The 13596-nt window shown below is 39.4% G+C and overlaps 1 protein-coding gene across 1 annotated transcript; it reads left to right on the forward strand.

Moving 5' to 3' along the window:
* The first annotated feature begins 6823 nt into the window (after positions 1-6823).
* LOC149891652 (uncharacterized) lies at positions 6824-7633 on the forward strand. The gene has a single exon (XM_090077972.1). It carries the CDS (start codon positions 6824-6826, stop codon positions 7631-7633), a length of 810 nt encoding a protein of 269 aa, XP_089934098.1.
* The last annotated feature ends 5963 nt before the right edge of the window (positions 7634-13596 follow it).

The following is a 13596-nucleotide window of genomic DNA, read 5'->3' on the forward strand; positions in this document are numbered from 1 at the left end:
TCAAGGCAAAAGAAAGATACCATATTTAGACAGTGTTAAAAAAGTATCAAGTTTAAATAAATGGAGTCGTGGTGTCATTTAAAACATGTACATTTTTTAATATTTCCCAAAATGGTATTTGCAAATGCCATTTTGTTGAATGATTACAAACAAAATCCGAAAATTGGTTCCTCTGTTTTTAGTTTGATTGGTTTATTTGATACATTTTTTCTTATTTTCTTCTTCCAACATTTTATAACAATAAGCTTGATTGAAGTTGAATCAAACATAAGCCCATAATACTTGGTTTTACGTATTCTTTCTGGCAAACTTTTACGAGCAGTGGATGCCATGATAAGAATAAACAATTTAAAATCTGACATAACGTTTGGTTAAACAAAGACTTTGAATAATGTTTCATGAACTGATGTCTGTTGTTCGTATTAAAAATAAATTTGTATTCTGAAATTAGCATTGATATTATTAATGTCTATTATCGAGGTCTCGGTGACCTCTGTATAAAGAATTTGTACCCTGATGACTACTAGAAAAAGAGAGTTCTGGGACAAAACCATTTTCGATGCCCGTTTTGATTTTTTTGTTGATTGAGGGGTATGAAAATGTTTCGATGCCCGTTTTGATTTTTTTGGTGATTGAGGGGTATGAAAAAATGTTTTGGTTCCCGTTTTGATTTTTTTTGAGGGGGGGTGTGAAAATGTTTTTGGTGTGTGTTTTTTCATGAGAAAAGGATCCATGAAAAAAATTAATGGGTGTAAAGGTGTTGAAATCGTTCGCGAAAAATTAATTTTTCTTTTTGTTCTTGTTCTTGTTCGTGTTTTTCTTCGAGAATGGACTTGTACAGTTCAATTTCTCGGTGACCAAAACCTTTGTCCCTTAAGTATTCGATGAATTTAATGCTTCTGATTTTTCCGTCGTCGTTTCGCGAGATTCTCATTTTATTTGGCCAAGAAAAAAAAATTTTTTCACAAAATCAAATTTAAAAAAGGGATGTTTGAGAATGGGGAGTTCGGTCCGAGAAGCAATCCGGATCCGATGGATTCGTAACCTTTTCCGTTTTTGATGTAAAGACCGTCTCTGACGGAGCCTCCTTTGATCCAGGGTGTTAAAAATAATCCGTTTCCTCTGTGAGTGCCCATTTTCATTCCGTGTCCATTTTTTTTGACGTAAACGACACCTCTTCCTGAAATTTTGTCGATCACAGTGGACCCAAGTGAAGAGGCAGCACCGCCTAATAAACAAGTGGCAACAACGGGAGCGGCTCGAGCAGCAAGCATTCCCAATAAAGGTAAAAGAGCTCCGATGAATCCTCCTTTGACATTTGCGTTGTGTTCCACTTGAGTCTTGCTCATTTTAATGGTGACTCCAACTCCTCGATGGAGAGCGTCCAAAATTTGTTGGTGTTGTGTGTGTGTCACAAGCAAAACGTCGTTTCCGTGGAAATCCTCTCTTGAAATCCGGATGCTAACGGGTTTTCCTTCCATCATGGATTTTTTTATTTTTTCGATCTGTCCATGGGACACGTTTAATTTGACACTGATGTATTTGCTCATTTTTTTTCACGAGGGAAAAAAAAAAATTTATTTCACTTCTCGAATGTGATATCGGATCGTGACGTCCTCTCCGCGAAAGTCGATTAAATTTCCGTTTTGATCGACAACGCGTGTGATCATCGTGGAAATTTCATGGACCTTGACAGGGAGGTAGACCAAATGGGTGGGTCTTTCGATGATTTTGAATCCAGGACCGACCGATGGGTAAAAGGAGTAAATGCAATTGAGTTGTGAGCCGTTGATGTAGGCTGATCCGATGACGTTGTTGACGATTCTGATCGTGTTGACGCTTGAAATCCTGACAATGTCGTCGGACTCGTATTCTGAATTGGAGTCCAATTGTCTTTTTGTGAATCCCAAAAGAGAGGCGATGCTGTTTTCGACGTTCAGGTCCATCAAATAATTTACTCCGAGTTTGATGGTTGATTTTAAAGTGTTTGAGTTGGATCCGATTTTTATGTTTTCAGGTGAGTAGCTGATCTTATTCACAGCGACGTAGCTTGCGCTTTGTGACGCGTAATTTTTGATTGTGTTTGAGACGGTTTTTTGCAAATAATTGTTGATGTCGATGATGTCGTAGCTTCCGTCTGGGACGACGACGTTTTCCCAATTGGCTCCGTTGTTCATGCTGTACCGGAAAGAATTGTTTTTGCTTGTGATGTTTGGAAAGCTGTTGTACGTCTCCAGACCGAGAAAAGCCATCTCGTATGTTTTTTCTTTTTCAAAGACGATTTTGTCCAAAAATTCTGTTATGATTACGTTGGAATTTCCATCCACGTCGATGATGATGCCAGACATTTTTCTTAATGGACAAAAATTTTTTCAAAAGGATTCTTTCGGGAAAAAAAAATCGTCGAATCCGCTTCGATATTTTCCCTCGTATTTTTTTGAGGTTAAATCGATGACGGCAAATCCGTGGTGTTGAGACCAACAACGCTTGCAAAATTTTTTGAATTCTTCTTTTCCCATGTCGCTCGAAACGTGGTCTCGAAAAATGTGGTCCATATTTTTTGAATCTTGAGGAAACAGACAAATGAAGTTTGTGTTTTCTCGGATGGTTTGTCGTGGGAGCATGAAGTAATTTTGAGCGAGGTAGAAGCAGTCGACGTTGGAGTGTCTTCCGCGGATGTAATATTTTTCGCACTTGTTTTGCTTGGTTAATTGAAGGTCGTCAAAGATCATCAAATTGTTTTTTGTTGAATCGAGGTCTTCAGGTTCAGGAATATCGTCAGCCGTTTCGAAAAATTGACAATTCATGTCCTCGGTTTCGGAAAAATTTTTTGAAAGGTCGTTAATGACGCATTCTGGGTTTAAATTCAATTTTTCCATTTCGTTTTGCACCTTGAACAAATCGAGAATGATCTTTTTTGGCAAATTTTTTTCGAACGAGCTTTTCAGTATTTTGTACTCGGGTTGGAAAAGAGATTTTCCAAAGACTTGCAAATGGTTATAATCCAACCATCCAGGTTTGAGCAGTAAATTGAGAAGCAAGGTTGTTTTTCCGCAACCGGACTTTCCAACGATGATTCCTCGAATGCTTCTCGGCAAAAGCGGGTTGTTGTCTCTTTTGCTTTTCCCAATATTCCATGACAAATCGGTCACTTCCATTTTTTGATTAAAAAAAAAATTTTTTTTCAATAAAATGTACTGCGTCAAATGCAAAAGAGAAACCGAAACCATTCATTTGAGAAACGAGGTGTCAAAAAACAACAGAAACATGATCAAAGGAACATGTGATTCTTGTGGAACGACCAAATGCCAGTTTGTTTCTTCGCATGCAACAAAAGGGGGTGACTTGGTCGAATCGATCAACAATTTTTCAAAAAAAATAAAGCTTCCGTGGGCAAAATTTCCAGGAGAAATGCATATTCCAGGAATGAATTTTGCAGGACCTGGCACAAACCTGGACAAAAGGCTCACATCCACCGACATGTATCAGGAGTGGAGCAAACCGGTGGACAGAGTGGACAATGCGGCATATCACCATGATTTGGCATATAAATATTTGACCGACGTTCGAAGCAGAAATTTGGCAGATCAAATGATGCTTGAAGAGATGAACTCCATTCCAAACCCCACTCAAAAAGAAATAAACGAAAGAAAGATCATCGAGCCCATAATCAAAGCCAAAGCCAAATTCGGATTGGGCGTCTCTGCGAATCCAAAGGGTTCTAAAAAAAAAAATTTTTTTCAAGTTTGAAATGGACGGATCAGCTTGCAGAGGAACTTCACAAACCGGTCGTTCGCCATTTTAAAAAAAGAAAAGTGTTTGTGAACGACATCGATGAAATATGGGCTGCCGATTTGGTTGACATGCAATCGTTTTCAAAGTTCAACAATGGCGTCAAATATTTGCTCATGGTGATCGACGTGTTTTCAAAGTATGGATGGATCGTTCCGTTGAAAAGCAAAACGGGTCTTGAAGTGGCTGAGGCGTTGAAAAAGATTTTTGGTGAGAGAAAATGTGTCAAAATGTGGGTGGACAAAGGAAAAGAATTTCACAACAAGCACGTGAGATCGCTGGGTGTTCGATTATATTCCACTGAAAACGAGGAAAAAAGCTGTGTCGTCGAGCGATGGAACAGAACAATGAAAGAGAGAATGTTCAAATATTTTTCAGCCAACAGCACCAACCGATACATTGACGTTTTGGACGAAATGGTGAAAAATTACAACAGCACAAAGCACTCGTCCATCAAAATGACACCGATTGAAGCCAGCGAGGAAAAGAATAAAAATATGGTCTGGATGAATCTGAATGGAAAGATGCCAAAAGAAAGACCAGAGCCGAAATTTTTAATGGGAGACAAAGTGAGGATCACAAAAAAGAAGCCCCATTTTGAAAAAGGGTACACTCCGAGATGGACCGAGGAGGTTTTCACAGTGTCCAAAGTTCAGCGAACGGATCCACCCACGTACAAAATCACTGATGCCAACGGTGAAGACATTCAAGGCACTTTTTATGAGCAGGAGATGCAAAAGACGCATCAGAGCATATTCAGGATTGAAAAAATCGTTCGCCGAACAAAAAGAAAATCACTGGTCAAATGGAAAGGATATCCAGACTCGTTCAACTCATGGGTGAGCAATGATGAATTGATCCGTCTGAAAAAATGAGTTTAAAAAATTTTCTTTTCATATTAAAAAGATGAATTTCGTGACGGTCGGAAATTTTGATGAAAGCAAATTGTCGGTTGGAGAGATTTATTCCGCAACCAAACCAGTTCAGTACCAAAAGATTCCGCTCTTTTATGAGTATTCCTCTGGGAAAGGGCCTTTCATTTTGAGGACACCTGTTTTGTTTTCTCTGGGTATGTTTGAGAACCGCAGCTTTGGAACGAAAGAACTGGAGGGATATTCCATGTCCTTTCTTGGTTTCGACGAGAAAAAAGGGGTGAGCGAAAAAGAAAAAAAGTTCATCGAGGTGGTCGAAAAGGTATCGAAATTTCTTCGCGAAAAAGTCAAGGAAATGACTCTCACTTTGAAAAAGGTAGGGAGAACAAAGAAAATAATGACAGATGACTTGTCCATTTTGAAAAAGAAATCCGATAATCCGAATGCATCTCCCATTATTTTCGGAAAGTTGTTCACAAAGAAAAACGAGAAAGGCATTGAAGTGTCTTCTTCGTTTTTCAAAAAGAAAGCGAAAAAGCTGGTGAAGGTGTGTCCTTTAGAATATGTTCGACAAAAGTGTTTTGTCGTCGCCTCTTTGAGAATCGAAGGTGTTTTTGTCGGAGCGCAGATCGAGTCCATTCAGGTTAGGATTCCCGAAGTGGTCATCGCAAAAAACGTGACTTCTGTTCAAAGCATCATGGGTGGCGATTTGGATTTGGGGGAAATGGAATCTGAAGAAGAAATGTGAAAAAACACGAAGAAAAAACACGAAGAAAAAAAAGAAAAAAAAAATGAGTTAAAAACATTTTCTTTTCATATTAAAAATGCATGCCCCTCACAAGTTTTTTAAAAACGTCTCATCGGCAGAGAAACACGCTGATTCGAGTTTGGAGATCTCGAAAATATATTTGGGACACATGGATGAGAGGATCAAAGTGTTGGAGAGATTCAAAGAGTCGGATCGAACCAAAAATTTGGAAAATTTGGTGGAACGGATCAAAGAGCTTGAAAACCTGGTGGAGACAATCAAAAACCTGCAAAAAAAGACATCGCAAAATATTGTTGTGGCAAAAAAAGAGTTGGATCACCCAAACTGTTATGACATAAAAGGTCATCATGAGATTTTTGCTCAGAAGGACATTAAGTTCTCAGCTCTTTCTCTGACGACAATATCGTTGTCTGTTGGGTTGAGTTTTGACAGAGGCATCGCTGTCGTCACTTTGATGAACAAAATAAGTGACCAATTGAACTTCTTCAAAAACGATGCGATTTTTTCAGAGTCTGTGGATGACGTCATTTTGGATGTGAGCAACAACAGCACCAATGACGTCATTGTCAAAAAAGGTGAAAAGCTTTGCAAAATAAATCACATCGATTCGAATTTAAAAAAAATCTGTCTTTGTTAAAAAGATGGAGATAATCAAAAACACCGAAAAAATTTATCCGAATCTTCCAACAGCTCCGACGGATGGAGGTCACGTTTACAGACTTTAAAAAATAAGCGAGATCCAAAAAGAAATGGAGGATGAAAAAGTGAAGAGAATGGCTTTGAGCAAAAAGTACCATCGAGTGTCGAAAATCATTCGTTTCGCTGACGATGGGCTGCAAACGGTGTGCATTGCTTTGGGGATTACTGGTATTGCCCTTTTGTCAACCGTCGTTGCCACCCCAGTTTCGATTGCGTGCGAGGGGATTGCGGTTGGGATGGGTGCTTTATCCATTTTCGGAAACCAACAAAACAAAAAAATGATGTTGAAGGCTGAAAAGCACGAAAAATTAAAGGTTCTTTCCGAATCAAAATTGAACACGATTGGCGATCACATTTCAAAATCGCTCATGGACGGATTTGTGAGCGATTCCGAGTACGAATTGGTTCTCAGCGAGCTTCAAAAATTTAAGGTCATGGCCGAAGAAATACGGACAAATGCAAAAAGCAGCATTGACGAATTGACCAAAGAGACGTTGATCCAAAAAGGAAGAGAAGAAGCCATTCAAGCGTTTAACAACATTTTCAAAAAGGGAAAATGATCGCAAACGCAAACGCAAAACGCAAACGCAAACTCGTTTTCGTTTTCGTTTTTTTTCTCCGTATTTTAAAAAAAATGTCCTTCTTTAAAATACACGACCCGAAAAAGAGAGATGAGATTGTCAAAGAATACATGGCCAACCGGGAAAAGCTTTACAATGAGAGCCTCAAGCGGAACGTTTCAGATGCGAATTATCAGGCTGATCTGTCCAAGTTTCAACCGTTGATCAAGAGCAACGAAAAAGTTAAAAACGAGATGAAGAGAATCGCATACAGAGAAGTTGACAACACTCCACTGGCTTTGACTTATCCAGAAAGCCCATCTGAAAGCTTAAAAGGTGCTGAAAAAACGTTTGGAAAAATGAATGTGGGAAACATTGCTTTGGAATATTTGTCGAAATATGCAGCCAAAAAATTTTCTGCAGATCGAGTTTTTGGGATTCACGCAAAAGAACGAGGAAAAATGTTTATTGGAGACAAAGAAATTTTCATCGATGAAAACGACATCATTATTGATGGAGAAAAGTACAAGGGGACGATTGGTTTTTGGGAGCTGATTTCAAGATCCAGACCTGATATGACAAAGGTGACAAATGAGGACTTGGGAAATTATGAAAAAATACTGGTCGAAACGCATGCGATGGAGAGAGAAGGGAGACCCACCGTTCCAAAAGCTTCGAGAAGTGAAAAGTGGGACAAGATCGTTTCAAAAATTTGGGAGAAAAATTACAAAAAAACGAGAGGAATAAAAGGTCGTGGAGTGATCATTCTTCCGAGCGATCCAAATGCTCTTGTGCAGCGACTTGGTTTGAGCATCGCCGCTGGTCATGCTGGAAACATTGCGTCGAGAAACCAAGCTGTGTCCATTTGTGACGAGCTTTTGAGGCAGGGGGAAATCAACAAAGAGGAATATCGATCGATTCAAAAATACATCGAGTCGTGAAACAAAAAAAAATTTTTCTCATTTTTAAAATGCTCATCGTGAACAACAAAAGATATGTGAGAAAGAACGTTGTTGGAGGAGGAGGATTCGTTGACACGTTTAAAAATTTTTTGAGGAGAATGGCAGCCTCGAACGCATCGAGATCGTCTCTTCATTTATTGAGAAAGGCAGCGGCAAGCGAAATTGGAAGAGAGGCCATCACCGCAGCCAAATCTGCAGGAAAAGAATTGGCCACTTCAGCCATTTTGACCGCCAAAGACGTTGCCATCGACAAAGGAAAAAAAGCGATCGAAAAAGTTTACGCCAAGACAGGGACAGTGAATCCAAACCAATTGGTCAACACGATTGCAAACGAAGCGGCAAAGGTTGATCCGTACACGTATATCAATCCAATGGAAGAGCTGCACAAAAAAATGTTTGGTTCGTCCATTCGTCCAAAAAGAAAAATGACAAAAAAGAATGCGACCAGAATTCAGGATCTCGTCAAAATGGGGAGCGGGCTTTTGATTGCGTGATTTTTTTGACGAATCAAAAATGACACAAAATTTTTTTTCTCATTAAAAAAAATGATAAACACCGAAAGATTAAGAGCTGATGAAATGCCTGTCTACGACACCGGCATTGAAAAAGTTGATTTTTTCGAGTACCTTCCAACAAACCTCGATTTGAATTCTTCAGGATCGATCGTTTTTGAGATTGATTGTCAGTCTGTGCAGACACTTCCGTCTGAGGCTTACATCCTCGTCGAAGGGGTTCTGAAAAAAGCAGACGGAACCGCTTACGCAGCAGCAGACAACATTGCTCTGGTGAACAACGCCATCATGTATTTGTTCAGTGACGTCACTTACGACTTATCAGGACAGCAAGTGGAAAGAGTCATGTATCCAGGTCAGGGAACAACCATGCTTGGATTGTTGAAATATCCTTTCGGTTTTCAGCTTGCCGATGGTTTGAAGCAAATGTGGTACAAAGACACATCAAACGCAACTGGAACCACTGGGTTCAACGTCAGGAGAGACCACTTGTTTGCAGACACCACATCCATTGGTGCATTTTCGTTCAGGATCCCTTTAAAGCACATTTTTGGTTTTTGCGAGACTTACGACAAAGTCGTTTACGGATTCAGACACACGATCACCTTTACAAAAAAAGAATACGATGACGCCATTTACAGAGCCGGAACTGTTACTGCAGGAATGATCGACATCAAAAAATTCCGACTCTTCATGCCAAGGATTGAGCTGGATGTTTTAAAAAAATCCGAATTTTTGAAAATGATGGCAAATAAAATCTCAGTTCCAGTAGCTTACAAAGCAAACAAAGTCGAAAGGCAAGCCATTCCAGCAGGTATCACAGAATTCACTTGGACCCTTGGAAGGATCACGGACAAAAGCGTTCCGAGATTTATCGTGTTAGGTCTTCAGACAAACAGAGGTTCCAGTCAAACCGCAAATCCAGCCGTGTTCGATCATTGTGACGTCAACAATTTTTTCGTGACCGTCAATGGGATCAAATATCCGAATTACAATTATGACCTGAATTTCGGAGAAAAGAAAATGGTCATGGCTCATTCCGATGCGTTCACTTTTGACGAAAAATATTATGGCACAAACGAGCTTGTTTGTCAATCAGGTTTGACTCTGCTTGAATACAAAAATTTGTTTCCCTTGTTTTTTGTCGACATCAGCAAGCAAAAGGATAGAGTTGTTTCCGAAACGGCTGAATTGGTTGTCAACCTGAAATTCAGAACGGCTGTTACAGACAACACCGTTATTTTTGCAGTGATCATTTCTGACAAATTGATCCAATTTTCTTCAGACGGGACCAACATGAGCGCTGTTTATTAGATCAAAAAAAACCGTAACGAGATTCTTGACAAAAAAAAATTGATTTAAAAAAAAATTTTTTTCTTTTCAAAATAAAACATGAGGATCACAAAAAATTATCTGAAAAATTTGCTGAGAGAAAATGGTGTCACAAAAACCTCAAACAATTTGTTGACTTTGATGATGATTGCGGTTGAGAACAATCTCGTGAGCAAAGATTCGCTTTTGGAAGGTGCAAAAGAATGCAGACATGTGGGTCGACCGAAAAAAGAAAATGTGAAAACGGAAAATGTGAAAAAACCGATCGACCCAAAATACGAGAGGCTTGGTTCGATTCGAAAAAAACCTGTGTCTGTGAAAACAACCAACATCGAAACAGGAGATGTGGTTGAATACGGATCCCTTTACGAAGCGATGAAAAAGACGGGTCATGGCTGGAGATATTTGGAGCGCCGTGATGGAAAAGTGGATAATGGAATCAAGATTGAGATCTTCAATTCTGAAAAACTCGAAAACAGAAAAAAAACTCAAAGTCCGAAAAAATGAAAAGTCCGAAAAAAAAATTTTCAATTCTCGTAAAAAAAGAATTGAAAAAAACCGAAAAAAAATGGAAAGCAAAATGCGAAAAATCGGAAAAACCAAAAAATTGAATTTAAGTTTAAAAATTTTCTTGATAATAAAAAATGGAAAGCAAAATCGCCAAAGAAAAAAAAGTTTCGATGGCAACATTGAAAAATCAAGCTCGAGACAGAGCGATAAAAGGATTTTCAAAAATGACGAGGGAACAACTCGTTGAAGCCATAAAAACAACAAGACCTGTCATTGGTCCTCATCCTGTTTCTCGGAGATCTGTTCCAGTGCCATCACATTACCTCATTGACGATCCTGTTCCAGATTCGACTCCTGTGTTGACTCCTGGAGTTTTTTCAAGTTTTTCGACAGCTGTGAAAAATGCGGTCGTCAACAGTTTCAACAGCTTGCTTGAGTTTGTTGATCCTTTTGTTCCAGAGGCTGTGAAGAAAACAGTGAGCAATGTGGGGAGCGAAGTGAAGAGAAAAGTGGACTCTCTCAAATCAATGGCTCTCAAAGCAATCGCGCGAAATGCAGTTTACAAACCCCTCATTGATTTTCATTTGACCGATCACGCGCTGAGGCGTGTTGCCAAACAATTTTCGCATCAGGTCAAAGGAAACCAAAAGGACGCTTCTGCCTTTTTGAATTTGGCAAAAGACGGCGTGATCAAAATTCTTCAAGAGAATAAAAACAAAAAAGCGAACCTTGTTTTGACAGTCGATATGGAGAGTGTCAGCCTTACTACGGGAGAGGAGGTGCATCGAATCGTTCCTTTTTTGTCAAAAGCGGGAATCATTTTGGAGTCGACGGATTTGGGAGAGTTTTTTGAAAAAGCAAAAGATGAGATCCTGGAAAACACGGAGAAATACAACAAAATGGGATCTAATTGCACAGTGTCCGCCATCTTGAAAATGGACATAAACTTGATTGAATACAGACCCATCGGTGGTCGATCGTACATCCCTCTCGACGACTTTTGGGCAAACAAAAAAGCAATCATCAACATGGAGAACGAAGACAATGAATACTTCAAGTGGAGCGTCACCAGAGCGTTGAACATGAAAGAAAAACACGGAGAAAGGATTGACAAAGACTTGATTGAAAAATCGAAAAGTTTTAATTGGGAAGGGATTGAATTTCCTGTCAAACTCAATCAAATCAAAAAATTTGAAAAAAATAATCCAGACATCAGCGTCAACGTTTTCGGTTACAAAAAAAAATCCATCCACCCTTTGCGAATATCGAAATGCTTGAACAGAAAGCATGAAATTGATTTGATGCTCATTTCAGACGAAAAAACAAATCATTACTGTCTGATCAAAAATCTGAGTCGACTCATTTCATCCCAAGCATCCAACAGAAATGGGAAAAAATATTTTTGCAGAAATTGCTTGCAGGGGATGAAAAGCGAAGAGGACCTTTCAAAACATTCGACCTATTGCAGAGAGCACAGCGCGACACGAATGGATCTTCCTCCAAAAAATTCGTTCATGAAATTTGGTAACATGGAAAGGTCGATGAGGGTTCCATTCATCGTTTACGCTGATTTTGAAAGCTTTGTCAAACCGATGGACTCGTGCGAACAAAACCCAGACAAGTCGTACACCAAAAAGTTTCAAAGTCACGTTCCGAGCTCTTTTTCCTTTTACATCAAATGTTTTGACGAAACCGTTTATGACGGTGAACCAACAATTTCCGAATCGTCAAACGAGAACCAAGACGTGGCCCAATTTTTTGTCGAAAGTTTGGAAAAAGAAATAAAAGAACTTTTTGGAAAAATTGAGAAAAAAAATATGTTTTTCACAAAGGACGATGAAAATAATTTCAAAGCCGCAACCGTTTGCCACATTTGCGAAGAAAAAATTCTCGATACAGAAAAGGTGCGAGACCACTGTCATTTTACTGGAAAATATCGAGGAGCGGCCCACAACGAATGCAGTTTAAAATACAAAGTCCCAAAATTTGTTCCTGTCGTTTTTCACAATCTGTCAGGCTACGACAGCCATTTGTTTATCAAAAAATTGGGAGGAGAAATAACCTGCGTCCCATGCAACGAGGAAAAATACATCAGCTTCTCGAAAAAAATCACTGTGGGAAAGTACACCGGGAAAGACGGAAAACCAAAAGACAAAAAAATTGAATTGAGGTTCATCGACAGCTTTAAATTCCTTTCCTTCAGTTTGGAAGGTTTGTCAAAAAATTTAAAACCAGAAGAGTTTAAAAGCCTCGCAACATATTTTGAAGGAGAAAAATTCAATTTGCTTCGAAAAAAAGGTGTTTACCCTTACGGTTGGGTGGATGGGTTCGATAAATTTCAAGAAACGCAATTGCCTCCAAAAGAAGCGTTTTTCTCAGAACTCAACCACAAAGAAATAAGTGACGAAGATTACGCGCATGCGCAGAAGGTTTGGAACGTGTTTCAATGCAAAACGTTCAGAGATTATCACGATTTGTACAACGTGTCGGATGTTTTGATTCTGGCCGACGTCTTCGAAAATTTCAGGGACGTTTGCATGAAACATTACAAGCTCGACCCAGCCTGGTATTACACGTCTCCCGGGTTGGCTTGGGACGCTTGTTTGAAACTGACAAAAATAAAAATGGAGTTGTTGAGCGACCCAGACATGCTTCGAATGACTCAAAAAGGAACACGTGGAGGGATAAGCATGATCTCCACCCGGCATGGAAAATCGAACAACAAATACATGGGCGACTCGTACGATCCAAGCCAACCATCAAAATTCATTCAATACTTGGACGCCAACAAACTGTACGGATGGGCCATGTGCAAACCTCTTCCCACTCACGGTTTCGAATGGATGACAGAAGACGAACTGTCCAATTGGAGATCGGTTCCGTGCATTTTAGAGGTTGATTTGGATTATCCGGAAAGCCTTCACAATGAACACAACGATTATCCTTTGGCCCCCGAGAAAATGAAAATCGGAAAAGTGGATAAGCTCGTTCCAAATTTAAACGACAAAAAAAAATATGTCCTTCACTGCGAAAACCTGACATTGTATGAACGATTGGGAATGAAAATTTCAAAGGTGCACAGAGGCATGAAATTTGAGCAACGGGATTGGTTGAAACCTTACATTGACCTCAACACAGAATTGAGAACAAAAGCAACCAGCGAGTTTGAGAAGGAATTTTTCAAGCTGATGAACAATTCGGTGTTTGGAAAAACAATGGAGAACATTGAAAAGCGAGTGGACGTGAGACTGGTAACAGAAAAGGAAAAGGCAATAAAGTTGTCGGCGAAACCAAATTACGACCGGCACACGATTTTCGACGAAAACTTAATTGCCGTTCACATGAAAAGGACATCAATTTTTTACAACAAACCAATTTATTTGGGGATGTCCATTTTGGATTTGAGCAAAACCTTAATGTTCGAGTTCCATTATGATTTCATCAAAAAGAAATATCCTGGTGACGCAAAGCTGTTGATGACAGACACTGACTCGCTGGTTTATGAATAAAAACGGACGATTTTTACAAGGACATTGCCGACGATGTGGAAAAAAAATTCGACACGAGTGATTTCAGCAAAAGCCATCC

This window comes from Hydra viridissima, unplaced genomic scaffold (assembly GCF_058129835.1).
Source record: "Hydra viridissima isolate aposymbiotic clone 2 unplaced genomic scaffold, HvirCarnegie_v1 scaffold_2, whole genome shotgun sequence".
NCBI lineage: Eukaryota > Metazoa > Cnidaria > Hydrozoa > Anthoathecata > Hydridae > Hydra > Hydra viridissima.